This window comes from Leuciscus leuciscus (genome assembly GCF_965113295.1).
Source record: "Leuciscus leuciscus genome assembly, chromosome: 2".
Classification (NCBI taxonomy): domain Eukaryota; kingdom Metazoa; phylum Chordata; class Actinopteri; order Cypriniformes; family Leuciscidae; genus Leuciscus; species Leuciscus leuciscus.
The window spans coordinates 2,082,269-2,098,187 of NC_138726.1; the positions used below are offsets into that span (position 1 = coordinate 2,082,269).

Genomic DNA, 15,919 nt, shown 5'->3' on the forward strand with positions numbered 1-15,919 from the left:
TGGACTGTCAATGGAGGGACAGGAATCTGACAATTTCCATTTGTAGGTGAACTAACCCTTTAGGAATAAATTTAGACACGCACCTTAAGAAATCTCACTAAATAGTCAGCTGACGGAAGAATCTTTGTTCCCTTCTTGTGGCTTTGTGATGTTGGGGGCAGGTGATGGGCAGAGATTTCCCAGTCAGTTGAGTCTAAAATTAAAAAGCAAGAAAACATCTACCAGTCAATCATGAAAACAATTGGTTTGAAAACAAATTTTATTTAAGGAAAAGGAAAAGGGGGGGCTTTTGTAAAGTAATTTGACAGGACAAATTCAAAATGAGTGTTATGAAACACAAAAAATCTAGTTATACCAAATAGCAACAAAGCTATGATTATTTTTTTTATGTTTATACACTATCTCATATGTTATCTGTAAAATCTGACACTCACCAGGTTCTAGTCTGTACGTTACAGCCTTTAAAGACCAAACCTGGTTAGCCTTAGCCATTTAAACATGAAAGCATATCCAAACATCAACCAAAATTGAATCTGATAAATACATTTTCATAAACATTTAATCTTAAAGAATTACTTAACGTTATGGCCGGTTCAGATTACAAGTTTTTTTTATCTTATGCGATAGTCACTGTGTCAGATTACACGAAAATATTAAACATGCTAGTCTTTTTGTCGTGGTGTCGTGAAGCATCGCAGACGCAACGTAGGCTGTCGCCCGCTATGACACACTATACGAGATGAAACGATCGAATCTTGCGTCCCGACGCCCGTTGTCGTATACGAATTCCCACGACACTCTAAGTCAAACGGATCGTGGCAAAATCGGGCTAAAAACGTGTAATCTGAACCGGCCATTACACATCCTAAGAAAATTTGTTTTTCAGTTAACGTTAGGTTTCAGTTAAGATAAGTTAGGTGTGCTGGCAAACGAGAGTAAAATATAGTTTGAGGATAAATACATTATGATATTTGCACATCACAAATATTGTCATAAAACAAAATAACATTATAAAATAAGTATTGTAAATGAGTTAAAACACTTACTCGGTGTTTTCACCGTTAAACTCCGTGTCTGCAGTGTGTCACGAGTCAAAGAAGATGCAGGGCATAACGGAGTCTGTGAGAAAGGTTTAGGCGCGCACATCACATAAATATCGTAATAAAACAATATAATGCCATGAAATACATGTTGTAAATTAGGTTAAAAACACTTACTTTCGGTGTTTTCCCTGTTAACGTTACAACCTTCTCGTCGTCAGCTCCGTATTGAGTCAAAGATGTCTCCTTTGAGAAAGGTTTCGGCTCGTTTAAGCACGCAGAGCATTTAAATTTCTCTATAAATCAATATGTTATAAAATACATATTGTAAATTAGATAAAACACTTACTTTCGTCGTTTCTCTGTTTAAAAGCAACCTCATCCTGGTCTGCTCTGCATCGCGCGTCAACGAAAATGCCTTTCTGAGACCGGTTTAGCCGTTCACAGCATATAAATATTGTAATAAAAACAATATGATGTAATAAAATGTTATAAAATGCATATATAAATGCGATAAAACACTTAATATCTGCGTTTTCCCTCCTCGTATGCCTTGCATCGCGAGTCAAAGAAAATGGCGTCTGTGAAAAAAGTTTCAGGTCGTTTCGTCGCGCCCAGCGCGTAAATGTCCCGGATGTAACTAATTACACTCTCTCGGTGTAAATTTAATAACTCTACATATTTTCACCAGCCAGAGGTTGCGGTTTACACTAGCAGTGTTAATCCCTTGAAATTCAACACCAGAAAATTAACTCTTTACTCTAAAGGCCACTTTATACTTCTGCGTCGGGTTCGCGTAGAAGGTACGGTGTAGCATACGCATTGACGTGTACCATACGTCGTACCCTTCGCCGTACCCTGACGCGCACCTCCTCAAAAATGTAACTACGCGTCGCGGCGACGCGGACCGCAAGATCTGTGATTGGTCGGCTGGATAGCATCGCGTTTCCTCCTACGCATTTCCGGAATGATCTTCTGCACTCTGCACCGCCCGCCCGCCATTTTTAAATTCCGAAGATCAGTGAAGAGCCATGGAAATAGACCAAGTGACCGAGAGATTGCTTGAAGAAGTGCGGAAATACAGCCATCTGTATGACTCCTTCAGTCGCCATTGCTCGTAGAAACCTAAACTCAAAACAGCCGCGAGGAATGTAAACACAGTGGAACTGGAACATTAAAACCCACCCGCGCCAACTAGTGTTCGGCGGTGTAACTGCAGAGCAACACAGACATTCGCAGAAGTATAAATGCTCACGACGGCGTCGCCTACGTGCGTACCCTACGACGTACACTACGGCGTACACTCGACGCAGAAGTATAAATTGGGCTTAAGAGTCCTTAACACCAGGATTTCAACACTGGAGATTTTGCTGTGTAAATAGCCTATAACTAATCAAATCGCACTATGTCACTATATCACCAAAAATCCGCTATCTCAAAATCAAACTCCTCTCACAAAAACCCACGAGGTCAATATGCGTTGATTTCACTTTTATACAGATGTGCGATTGTGTGGTCTGTTCCCGACCCTGTCAATCAAACGCTGATTCGGCGGACCACACCTGCAGTGTGGTGAAACACTTAGTGAAACACTTCGAGGCTTTGTTTGGCCATAGTCACGTGACATGGGTGTTTTGAATCACGCTTCGGATCAGTGTTTCGAAACATCTGCGCTTCGGGATGTTTCGCGTCAGCCATCCCTACATCACGGTTCGGTGCATAAATTTACACAGAGAATACACGGTATAAAAATAAATAAAACTCACGTGCAAATTAATTAATGTAATGCGGAACTACTGTTAGATACGCGGGTTCTTTAGGGACACCTAATCTGTAGCTCCGCCTTAGCTCTGAAGCTCTGAAGCAGGCTGCGATGTAAAGATTGCAATTTGCAATGCTGGAATATGTTGCGTGTGTGTGAGAGGGAGAGGGAGAGGGAGAGGGAGAGGGAGAGGGAGAGGGAGAGGGAGAGGGAGAGGGGGGGCGCGGTCGTTATCGAAAAGTCACAAAGTGCTTACTTATATTTGTGTGTGTGAGGCGCGCGATCGAACAGTGTAAACATAAAAACATACTCCGTCATTTTGTTTATACAGGAAATCATTCAAACTGCAAAGTATTTAAGTTACTGTTAATTTAAATTAAGGAAAACAAATATATTAATCTGAAATATAGCAAATACATTTTCAATTCATTCAGGTACAGTTACCAAACATATCTCAAGGTCTTTTTGTCTTTTTAGTAATTTAATTAATAAACTAATTATATAAAACTATTGTCAATGCACCACAAACAAACAAAAAAAAAATACAAACCTTAAGTAATTTATTTTCCTTTGGTGGTCCAGCCTGAGACATGCACAAACCTTCTGCATTTTTGTTTTGCTTTTCCCTCCATTGTACCGAACTCGTACCGAACCGTGATGTCTGAACCAAACCGTGACTTCTGTGTACCGTTCCACCCCTAATGTATACTGTTCTATGTTTACAGGTCAAGTTTTCAAGTTTTGTTCATTTTTTGATTTTGTTTAATTCTTTTTTTCATGTTTTTGGATCTTTGGACACTGTCAATAAACTGCACTTGGGTTCTCTTCATCATCTTTGTCTGCTTCCACGTCAGCTATGTTACAGGAACCAAGGAGGTATATCGCTGTATCTGTAAGCATTTTCAATAACCTCAATAAGGGTGGTTTCTGGGCTCACATATTTTTCATGCAGACACCACAGAAATAAGTGATGAGGAACAGAGCAAATAGTTCCAGAGTGTTGCAATGTGCAAAGAAAAAGATTTAAGTTTCCTTTTTACAGGATTGTAGTTATTCTCAATTTTCTTTTCTTTTTATTGCTAACATGCACCGTTTAAAACTCTTAAGACAGTCAGCGAACTTAGAAATCTGAGCTCTAAATAGTGTTTTTTTTTTTGTAAAAAAAAAAAAAAAGAAAGCATTTAAAAACCATATCCTTCTAAATCCATGAACAAATTTTGTCATTCATAATCTCTCACCTGTAATTCATCATCCATCGACCTGCATTTGCAGCAGATTTTTCGACTGGTAACTCACAGCTTTCAAAACAGAATAATAAGTGTTGTCCATTTCTGCAGTGAATTGAAATAGAAATAGAAAATCTTATCCAAATATTTACAATAAAATGAAATAATCATCCAAAACATAAGTAATTGCAATTTCAGTCTTGCCGTCTTTTCCTAAAAGTGGACAGCTTTAGAATGATATTGTTTGGATATATGGATCAAGGAAGACTGTGGTGGGGAAAGAAACTAATCCTCACATTACTGGACGTACAGCATGAGTGATTATGTAGTTTTTATTGTTTTGTTGGGGTATTTATCTTTGCAGCCCTGGAATTTCAGTTGTTGTTGTTTTTCACAAGTAAATTACTATGCAAAGATATGGGAGTGAAGTGACTGTTTTCACAAGGTGTACATTTTCAAAAGTCAAAATAAAAATCAATGTAAAATGCTGCATTTTATATATCTGTCTCATGTGTATCTGTTAGTCACGTGTCTTAATAAAGTCATAACATAATGATATCTTTGCAAATCATTAGCTATAATGATTCATTAAAACAAACGCTTGGAAGTTGAAATGCATGACTTCAACTCATTGGGTATTTCTGAATATTGCAGAAAATGCTTCGTTTCCTCGCTCCTCCGTCCTCAAGCCTGTGACCCAGAAACCTCCAATCAAAGTGAGCATTGACCATCTCAATTCTCTGATTGCCTCGCAAAGAGATGAAGAACGAGGAGTGAGGAGCGCCTCTACATCTGTCACAATAATTGTTTTACTTTTGCAGTTTAAATAAACCATATACCTACTTCAACAAGGCAACTTGCTTTATTATCATTTATTATGAATTTCATAACATAAGAACAGATCCCTTGAGCGCAGCTGATGTCACTGAAGTGACGCTTGTGTAATAAAAAAATTCCGATATTTAATAAAAATAATCCATCCTCATTAAACCCAGCACACATGCATCGCCTGGTCTCGTCAGTGCATACGCATAGGCGGCTGAATTAATGCATATTAGTGCAACTACAGTATACTGTAAATTGTTACCAGAATGCATAAATGGGATCATATTGACCCGGCATGCTAATTTTTTTTACGTTTTCAAACGACTTGCACAAAATGTGTGTGTTTTGGGTAACACTTTACAATAAGGTTCATTAGTTAATGTATTAACAAACATGAACTAACCATGAGCAATACATTTGTTACAGTATTTATTAATCTGTGTTAATGTTAGTTAATAGTAATCCAGCCGTTCACTGTTTGTTCATGTTAGTTCACAGACACAGTGCATTAATGTTAACAAATACAACATTTGATTTTAATAACCTATTAGTAAATGTTGAAATTGAGATTAACTAAGATTGATAAATGCTGTAGAAGTATTGTTCGTTCTCAGTTCAAGTCAACTAAGGTAGTTAACTGAAGTTTAAACTAAACCTTATTGTGAAGTGTTTTGTTTGGGAAGGATTACACGAGGGGTCTGATAGCGAGAGATTTACAGTGCAAAAGCTCCAATCCCTGAGCCTCATATGACCATTACCGGAAGACCGTTTATAAAGTTATAAATATGGATATTTTTCTTCCACAAACGCATGGCTTCGCTTCAAAAGGCCTTTATTAACCCCAGGAGTCAAGTCAAGTCATCTTCATTTATACAACACTTTTAACAATATAGATTGTTTCAAAGCAGCTTTACAGTGATAATAGGAAATTACAGTAACAGATTGTTTAGGCTTTACAGCAGCTCTAGAATAAAGTTATTGTCCAGCTAAAGTTAGTTTGATTGATTCACTTCAGTCGCAATGATCATTAGTTATTAACTTAGGGGCCGCTAACACGACACCGTTCTAACAGAAAACTCAAGTTCTTTCTGCGCAAACTTCAAAAACGTGAACCTGTGAGGATTCGTATAGATTTCTTTTATGATTGATGGATGCACTTTTATGGACTTGGAAACAGAAACAGCCATTATAATGCTTGGAAGAGCCAGGATATTTTTTGATATAACTCTGATTGTATTCGTCTGAAAGAAGAAATGGTTTACCTAGGACACCTAGGATGGTTTGAGGGTAAATTATGGGATCATTTTCATTTTTGGGTGAACTAACCCTTGACATAGACATTTTGATTTGAACAGACATATAACAGACATTTTACAGTAATCTCGGTATACTGGTAAATGGGACTTTAATAAAATTAAATCATGCTCATGTATTTTGAACTCTGTTTTTCCCCTAATAAGTGAAGAATGAAAAAGAACAGAATACTGTGAGTATCGGGGCCATAACTCCGTTTCAACACAGAGTTTAACTCTCATTTGGCGCTTTGAACCCTGGCTAAACTTGTGCAGTGCTGTCAGAAGCATTCTGTGCATGATGGATCAAATAAATGTATTAGAAACCTTGACATTTTGCATTTTATTTATGGTATAAGGCCATTTTGCGATTTCAGTGATCATACATTAATCAGTCAGATTTATGCAATTCATCTGGGTCATACTTTTTAGGTCGGAAGATGCGGAATACAGAAACATTTTCAACAAAATCACATCACTGAGTAGTTTACTGCGTATTCCTGCATTGTGTCGAGAAATTGCTTGCTTTTTTTTCTCATTATTATATATATATATATATATATATATATATATATTATTTATTTATTTATTTATTTTTTTGCAAGAAGGACTTGCTGTATTAAAATAATTTGAGGAACTGCTGTTGAAACCAGACTGTAGAAAAGAGGAATTTTAACAGTAAAAAGATCGCTCAGATACTGTCAAGTTACTTTTGGGATTTCATCAGTTCTGCCTCTAACTTGAAAAAGGGCTTAGTCAACCACAGACACAGGAATCATCTAAAAAAATGGCTTTTACTTTCTCTTCAATAAAGTTGTTACAATCTTGATATGCAAGTCTGTTGATTTCATTCAAATCACAATAGATTGGAACAGATGAACTTTGTTTGCAGTTAGATTAGTCTTGAAACAGTCATTGCTTTAGTAGAAAAGCTCAAGCTCAAATTAGGTTGATAACCTTTAAAGAAGAAGAAGAAAAAAAAAGAATACAATTCCTAATTACAATCAAACATTTGACACCCATGCATTAACAATATATACATTTTTAACAGACTTTTAAATTCATATATGAATTGTATGCACTCTAATGCAGCCTTATCATACTCAAAGTAAAAATGTCTCAAAACATGTAAACATTACAATCCTACATCCTACCAGCAGCGTCTCGGGTTGATTAATCACTGATGCACATCCAATTTCTGTTGTACTCATTTACTCATGCCTCATAACTTTTTCCAGTCACAAAGTTTTTTCCTCTAAAAATAAGATGGATAAAACCGCAGGACAAGCGCTCTCACAGACGATTGTTTCTGCCCATGTTTGGTGTTTAATGTGCTCTAATTACAAGCGCACCTGATAGAGATTCATCACAAGTTGAGTTCGGCTTTGTCTGACGGATGACGTCATCCGGATGACGACGCTCTTCGTGGCTTCCCGTAACACCTATGACAATCAGTTCGGCATACAAATTTTCGCTTTTCTTGTTCAGTCGTCCCCAATAATGTTTAAACTAATATAAATAAATGTGTTTAACTTCACAGATACAATGGTGGAGAGAATAAAAAATAATAATAATCTGATTTTCTCAAGTGGCATGCCTTGACAAACGGGAGCGAACAGGAAGAAGAAGTGGTTGAGGCTGAAAAGGAAGAAAAGAGGAAGTCGACAATTTTTCATGGAGAAACAGGGCCGTCGCTAGTGGGTTGAAAGGTGGTGACAATTATAGGGGTCTCCACTGCCCAGGGGGCCCCATAAAATCCAACAGTTATACTATATAGGCCCATGTTGTATGAATAATTCTAATATGTATATTAGTTGTATGCCTGAGATTTAAATGAAAACCACAAAAACATGCAATTTGGTTAAATATGTTTTCCAAATATTCTCTTACCTCCCTATAAATGGTTTAATCCATTCTAAAGTATTTATTAATTATTCAGTCAGTGACAAACATCAGATGGACCCGATAAAATTGTAAGTCCCACCCCAGCTCGTGAACAGAACCAATCAGAGTTGAGGCGGCAGTGCCTGAAGTTAACGATGAACTTGGTGGAAGAGCAGGAGACTGACTGACAAAATGTCGGAGAAAAGAAAACATAAATTAGGGTATCAGAAACATAGACATCATATAGATAGACGCCCTATCGACCGCTACTGCCTACTGGCGCGGGCGAGCCGTGGGGCCGCCATCTTAGACCGGTCACCCGCTCCACTCAGTGTAATCTGTATGGCAGGTGCAATGAGCTGTCAGCGCATTTAATTAATCATACCTCACTGAATACCGAACTGATTTTCACGCGGGTTTTTTTGCTGCAAAGGCCATTCATGTAGCTATTATACAGGACACATGGTTCGGCGTATTTTAATATTCATAGTAGGCTTAACAGTAATATAATATTCTGATATAAGATATAAAGTGACCAGACGTCCAAAATCTAAATATGTGATGTAGGATATAGGTATTTTATAAATCACACACTATAAATATGATAAAGAAGCAGAAACAGATAGTTGCAATAAAGTAAGATATTTTAATAAGTTGAAGAAACGTGTGTGTTTTACATTTACATTGCTTCCTGATATCACGTGCGCAAACACAAATAAGCGCACATTAACACAAACACATTAATAATAAATAAATAAAATAGGCCTAATATATATATATATATATATATATATATATATATATATATATATATATATATATATATATATATATATATATATATATATATATTAAGGTGGCCCTTATTTTTCAAGTTTTGATTTATAATTGTCTGACCCCCTCAAGTTGTTCCAATACATGAAAAAATATTTCAGGCAAAATATGAGCTCATTTGAACAATATTTAGAGGTGTCTCGATGACGTTGAAGTTTTGTAAAATCAGTTATGCTCAATTTGTGATAATTACCACTTGCCTAATTTTATCTCAACTATTTAAATTACTTGCTTATTTAATGGCAATTCTGAATTTACACTTATTTTGCACAAAAGATATTCTATGCATTTCTTGCAGACGCATAAATTCTGTTATTTTGCCACTTTTGTGACTTATTTCAAGTATTTGCGGTCGTCGGCACTTAAGCACTTCACAAGCAGCAGAGGAGCCCAATGGCGACGGGAGGGACAACTTTGTCTCGAAGTCCAGCAGAAACCTGTTTTCAATGCTGGGTATACCTGAGTATATTCCTGTCTGAAGATCCCGAATCATGGAACAGTAGAGATGATTTCAAAGCTGCTGAGGCAATAATCAATAGTCTGGCACGCAGAACGTGGTGTTGCGCTCATCCAAGAAAGATGCGTCACATTCCGGGTGCTTTAGGTGTGAAGAACAGCTGCAGTATGCTCTGCAAGTCATTGAGCAAAACCGAATACAATTTCCAGATGCCAAGAAATCAACACTGCTTGGTGTTAAAGCAGCACTAGGTAACTTTTCAACCTTCATAATAAATTTCCAAGTCTCTTGTGATGGTACATCGACTTACAATAGGTAGAATGACACGTCTGCCATAGCCTGACGGGGTCTGTATCGTTTTTAATCGTACTTTTAAACTTCGGGTTTCGGGTAGTAACCAGCGAACTAAAAGAACTACAAAATTCGACTGCTTTACGGCAATACGTCACTTCCACCACCACCCCCACTTCCTTAAATGCGGACGTGCGAGCCCAACTAGCGTTTGTTGTCCGGATGTTATAGTCATGGCCGAAGCAGCACCAGGTAAAAGCAAGAAAGCAAAGGTTTTGTCGGAGGAGAGCAAAAAGAGGAAACGAGAAAGTGATCGCATTAAAGGCAGGACGAGGATCAACATTGGGCCAGCGTTTTCTCGCTGGCGTGAGCTGAAGGAGGAGGAGGGGTGCCCGACCGATGTGGACTTGGCTGTCATGCTTTTGGACTAGTAAGTATATAGCTTGCATACTATCTCTTGTTTTTTATTTATTTTGTTGTCTGCATGACTATGTTACGGAAGCTATCTTATCCTCCGTTCATCTTCATGAATCAAGTAATGATAGTAGAGTAGCGAATTGTCAATCTGGTAACGTTAGCTAGTAAACGATCATATTCTAGTGTTTGATGTTTGGCTAACTTAGCTATCGCTAGCATTCTCGTTCTGATTTGAACTTTGCAATCTGTACATTCAGAATGAATAGCCATAGTCAAGACACTAGCTCACTTCAGCTAGGACAAGCACCTAGTTTTGAGAATCATCATCTGATTTAGCATGTAAACTTCATTCATCTTCAAGTTACAATTATATAAAGTTTGTGTTGCTGTAAAATTGAATTAGACAAATACGTTCTCTGTTATTTCCCTAAAGCTTTCAAAAACAGCAAATAACATCTACTCCCCACAAACTATCCTGTGAACCTCCACAGCCTGTGGTCTCTAGTATTACTGAGGAGTCGGACTATGATAGGTATTGCATGTTTTACGTGGCCATCAATTTTTCCGTAGCCTTTTAATTTGTTTTCTCATGTCCTATTTTCTGTTTTGTTTCAGGGGTGAATTTCCCATTGAAGGGGTACACATCCTGGAAGAAGGTCTTAGGGAAGAAGAGGTCGCTATATTAGAGGCCAGGTGAGTTTTTATAGCAGAAGGCTGTATTCCTTGGACTCCTTGGAGTGTGAGCCTCTGGTTTGAAGTCTAGTATCTCTTGCACACTTTCTTTCAAAACTTGCATACTGTCACACAACAGTCACATACTAGTTGTGTTTTACTTGGTTAAAATTAAGCACATGAAAAGGTTTCAAGTCATGCCCTCACCCTTGTCTTCTTATACGTCATGTCTCCATTGCAAACTGAAACAGTTTGAGGAGTGTTGAGCACTGTAGGCCAGTGCTGTCTGCCACCAACAACAGTGAAACAGTTTATGCTCTGTGCTGTCATAGTTTATCTGAGGCAGTGACTGAATGTTGTTTGCTTGAACTAATGTGGACAGAATGCATATTTAATTTTTCCCAGTACATGTACTTATCTATACTATTTTTGTCTACCACTATTTTACTGCAGCATGCAATCTCTAGATCTTGTAGAGGAAAAAGAGCAGCATGACTCTCCAGATGAGGATGCAGCAAATGACCCAAGAAACAGCATGTAAGTCTGTTAACTAATAACTCTGTTTTCATTTAGTTGTCTTTTGCATTCATGCTTAAGTGTGTTTATGTACAGTATTGAAATGGATGAGAGCTGGAAAGACCCAAGATTATGTGAGGATGGGGACAGCTCTGATGAGGAATATATTCCTTTTCTTCAACTTCGGTATGTTATATTCACTAGCTTCATTTGATGCACAATTAGTATATTGTAGGGTTGGACTTGTAGTAGAACAGCAACTAAACTTTTCCACTATCCAAAAATACCTTTTCATATCTTGCCTTTTTATGCAGAGTTGGTGGTGCAGCTTCAAAGGTCGGTAATATTGAGCAGCTTCAAGAAATATCAATGGATGAGACCGTGCTTGATGTAGCTGTTCCCAACTCCACCGACGATCAGATGACCGATGTGCCAGACCATTTGACAGTTGAAAAGGAAGATGACTTGGTTGGAAAGAAGGCCTGCATTGCCTACCTTGACAACCTGAAGATGCTTGCTTCATTTATGCAATTTCCAATGAAAGCATGCACCTTTTCTAATAAAATTACTGGGGAAAAATGCCCAGGAAGACCACCATTTCAGGTTGAAATGAAGCCTCGAGGAACTGGTCTTGTCTTGGAATGGGTAAGCAAACAGTATTTGCTTTCGTTGTGCGTATGTGTGTACTACACTCAATAGTTGTGTGTTAGAGGAGGAGCAGTGACTGACTCTGGGAAGAAATCTAACTCTGACTCTGTGAAAAAATCTAACTCTGATTTGAGTAGCATAGCTATTTCAGTAATCAGAATGTTCATCGCTTCATGGAGTTACAAATAAATTTTTTTGTTGAATAATCAAGAACTTTCAGTTATTTGTAGGTTAGTTTGGTCTAGTGTAGTAGTGTTTGAGTTGGTAAGTGTTTTTTGCTTTTCTTATGTGTTTTTGTTTTGTCTTTCATATTTTACTTACTGATTGTAGCTATGTCCCTTTGGACATGTGCTCTGGAAATGGAATTCACAGCCTCTTTTGAAATATGGCATGCAAGGGGGGGACTTCATGCTATCCACAAATATCCTGTTATCCGGGAACAACTACAGGAAAGTGGCATTACTCTTCAAATTCATGGAACTTGGGATGGTTGAAGAGTCAAAATTTTTCAAAATCCAAGATACATATTGCATTGAACCAGTTGATGAGTTCTGGCAGAAAATCCGAGCCGACGTTCTGACCCGTTTGCGTGTAAAAGACAAGGTGGTTGTTCTTGGTAAGCTTTGATATCTTTGTCACCTATGAATATTTTGTCATGTCTGTGGTTTGCTAATACTTATCAAGATCATGTTGTGATATCTTTTGTGATGGTTTTTTTTTTTCATTAGGTGATGGCAGAATGGATTCTCCAGGTGGGGGTGTGTGTCTCTGTGGGTGTGTGTCTCTGTGGGTGTGTGTCTCTGTGGGTGTGTGTCTCTGTGGGTGTGTGTCTCTGTGGGTGTGTGTCTCTGTGGGTGTGTGTCTCTGTGGGTGTGTGTCTCTGTGGGTGTGTGTCTCTGTGGGTGTGTCTGCGGAAGACAGAGAGAGAAATAATATGATTTGCACAGTTTACATATTTACCACTATGTTCTACATTCTGTAGGCCACTGTGCACAGTATTGCACCTACACAACCATAGAGCAGGAATCTAGAGACATCGTGCACATTGTTTCTCTGGATAAGCGGGAAACAAACAGGAACTCGACAATTATGGAGAAGGAGTGTTTTGTCCGAACAATGGATGCGCTATTGCCGGAGATCCATATATCGGAAGTGGTCACCGATGCACACCCTCAAATTTCTGCTTTGCTGAGTAAGGAAATTGTCCATAATGTTGGAATAGTGTGTATGTGTGTATATATATATAAACTTCTTTTTCCACAGAACCAGATGGCAAATACAAGCAGTGGGGTCTACATCATTCCCTTGATATTTGGCACGCTGCAAAGAATTTAGGGAAGAAGCTGCGACGAGTAAGCAATGTTTTTATGAGTGATTAGTGATTTGTTAGTAACTGGATTTCAACCTTTTACATATCTTGTTGAAAAACAGCAGAATATTTATGGTGGCTGTCTCACACTGGCACATCCTGTTTTCAGGCTGGTGTAATGAAGGACCAGTCTCATATTTTGCCATGGATCAGTGACATTGTAAACCACTTCTGGTATTGTGCTAAGCAAGCATCTTCTGTAGAGGAATTTAAGGTATGTTTTTGGGAAGTGAATCGATACTGTAAAAAAACACATTGGTTTGCTGGGTGTACAGAGGGCAAGATATATTTTGTTTCTATTTCTGCAGCTGAAGTGGCATTCTGTTATACACCATGTTCGCAACCAGCACACCTGGGCTACTGGATCGTGTGAGCATGAACCACTTGGCGATGGTACCCAGGAAAAAACGTGGATAGAACAAGGTATTTCGAATTTATTTTTCGTGTGTTGCTCTGTATGGACTATTGTCCTTCTCATAATACGATGTTGTGTGATTACAGGCTCAGCAGCTCACCAAGCATTAGTAGCCATCGTCCTAGACAAGCGTTGGTTGAAGAATGTCAAGAAGTTCATCAACTTCAGGTATGTACATTACCTTTAGTGTACACTAATAACAGTGACTTACAAGAAAGTTATCCTAAATGGTGCTACTATAGCCTATTTCAATAATTAGAATACAACAAAACATGTTCTTTGCAGATCAGTATGTTGAGTAGCATGTTAGTTAGTAACAAAGCAAAATAACACTGACGTTTTTGTTTTTTCTCCCACAATACAGGACTACATCAGATCTGGAAAACTTTCAAAATCACATACTCATGTATGCAGGGAAGCGGTTTTCCTACAAGCCAGCTGTGTATCGCACACGGACTACACTTGCAGCAATAGACTACAACTGTCACAATCACCGGCTCCCTTCAAGAAACCGAGATGGACACAAGATGTAAGTTTTTATAATCTGCTGAGCATATTCATTCCCTTTAGGATTTTATCGTGTAATTATAAAAGTTATAAATCAAGACTGATCTACAATTTGTATATTTTTATTTTTATTTTTTTTTAGTTACAGACGATACTACAACAAGCGGTCCAAATTCTGGAGTGTCTACACTTTGAAGGAGAAAAAGGAATACTCCTACATTCCAGACCTGCAGAGGGCCATCGTTGCAAAAAGGCTGCAAAGTGGAGGTGGTCTTCCTAGGAAACTGACCCTCAGGCCAGATGATCCCAGGCACTTGGGTCTTCTGGCTCCGGTACAGCCACCCCCTACAGCAGAGCTAGTTAGGGCACATGTGACTCGTGGTGAAGGTTTTCCCCAAAGTTAATTGCTTGTGTGTTTGAGTGTGTGCGTGAGCCATGCATATGTGTGTAAATACTACTTTTGTGAAGGTGTGAAAATAAAAGTTTGTCATGTTTTTCAAAACAATTTGTATTTATTTTCAGACAACTGAATAGGATAAATAGAACAAACTATTTACATCAATTTTATTTTCAAACAACAAAAAAAAGGGTAAATGGAACAAACTATTTACATCAAAATTAACTATCATAGATTACATGAGCCGACGAACCCTAAAACCCATGTACTGTCCTCTAGGGTCTGGAAAAGTGTCTCTGATTCGCCACACACAGCAGCTCGGGATCACGACTCTGTTTCCCACCCCTAGGCGACCGTGCTGCCAGAGAACAAACTGGCGATAGGCTGTGTGTCTATTTTGCCTTTGCTCTACACCTGGCTCCTGGTCATCATCAATAGCAAATATGTCGTTCCAGGCTGCCCTAGCCAACCGTAACACCCCTTCGTCCAGTATATACAGGTGCATATGGGCCATGTTACTGACACAGGTCTCTGGTGTTTGCCTGCAGCAGAGTCTTTCAAGGTCAGTGTTCATTTCCCTGCAGTTAGAACAGGTGCACCACTGGAGAACACCTCCATCAGGGACTCTCGGCTGTACCGAATCCTCCAGCAAGGCCAACACATCGAACATCAAGCCAGGGAGTCTTGTCATGACCCTCTGGAGGATTGCATCCCTTTGCAGAGGTTCCAACGCCTGGATTTTGGCCTGCATGTCTGCATCACGCTGATCCTTCAAACTCTGAATCCTCTGCTGGTTCTCAGGGTCCATGTTTTCTTGTACTCTCTCCCTCTCCCTCTCCCTCTCCCTCTCCCTCTCCCTCTCCCTCTCCCTCTCCCTCTCCCTCTGGCCCTGCCTCTCCCTGATGTACTATTTGGGGGCTCAAAATCAGATGAGGCAGAGTTAGAGTCCTCAACAACAGATTCCTACAAAAACAAGATAAGTGTTATGGTTCAAAGGTAAACTTTCTACAGCATAATGTTTGTGTAGTGAATTATGATGAACCTTCAGTTTTTTAGGTGAAAAAAAAAATCAAATGAAAGCCTATGTCTAAACGGTGTGTACAAGTTTGGTAGGGGCTACATTCTTGCAAGTAAATATATAAGATGTTCAAACTCATATTTTAGGATACCTAACATGTCTGTGATATTTGTTTATTTGTATTGCCTCAAGCTATAATGAAAATCGATTTTTAAAATTTGCAGATTCATATTATAATATTGACGATATATGGTTATTACCTACCACTCAAACATTGCATTGAAGTATCATATAGATTCAGTAAAACGGTAACCAATTGACTAGGCTACTATTAATGACGCTGACTTGT

The 15,919-nt window shown here is 38.6% G+C and overlaps 2 protein-coding genes and 1 long non-coding RNA gene across 6 annotated transcripts in view; 1 reads left to right on the forward strand and 2 right to left on the reverse strand.

Moving 5' to 3' along the window:
- Positions 1-15,919, reverse strand: part of LOC309492112 (cadherin-1-like) — a 143,405-nt gene that overhangs the window by 58,570 nt on the left and 68,916 nt on the right. The window lies entirely within an intron of this gene.
- Positions 43-2,419, reverse strand: LOC309492200. The gene is made up of 4 exons (XR_014203454.1): positions 2,384-2,419; positions 1,218-1,801; positions 1,047-1,119; positions 43-193 (listed from the first exon to the last, which is right to left on the reverse strand). It is a non-coding gene; the product is annotated as an uncharacterized lncRNA (long non-coding RNA).
- Positions 9,817-14,619, forward strand: LOC309492099 (uncharacterized protein). 2 transcript variants are annotated; one of them, XM_082160937.1, is made up of 15 exons: positions 9,817-10,041; positions 10,462-10,560; positions 10,644-10,721; positions 11,154-11,237; positions 11,313-11,402; positions 11,531-11,861; positions 12,195-12,480; positions 12,593-12,616; positions 12,847-13,056; positions 13,128-13,216; positions 13,343-13,447; positions 13,542-13,656; positions 13,735-13,816; positions 14,013-14,177; positions 14,298-14,619. In XM_082160937.1, the coding sequence occupies exons 1-15, from the start codon at positions 9,845-9,847 to the stop codon at positions 14,557-14,559; spliced, it is 2,217 nt and encodes a 738-aa protein (XP_082017063.1). In that variant the 5' UTR covers positions 9,817-9,844; the 3' UTR covers positions 14,560-14,619. The 2 variants fall into 2 exon arrangements, with proteins under 2 accessions (XP_082017063.1, XP_082017064.1); XM_082160938.1 differs by lacking the exon at positions 10,462-10,560 and having other exon boundaries at positions 9,935-10,041; positions 14,298-14,617.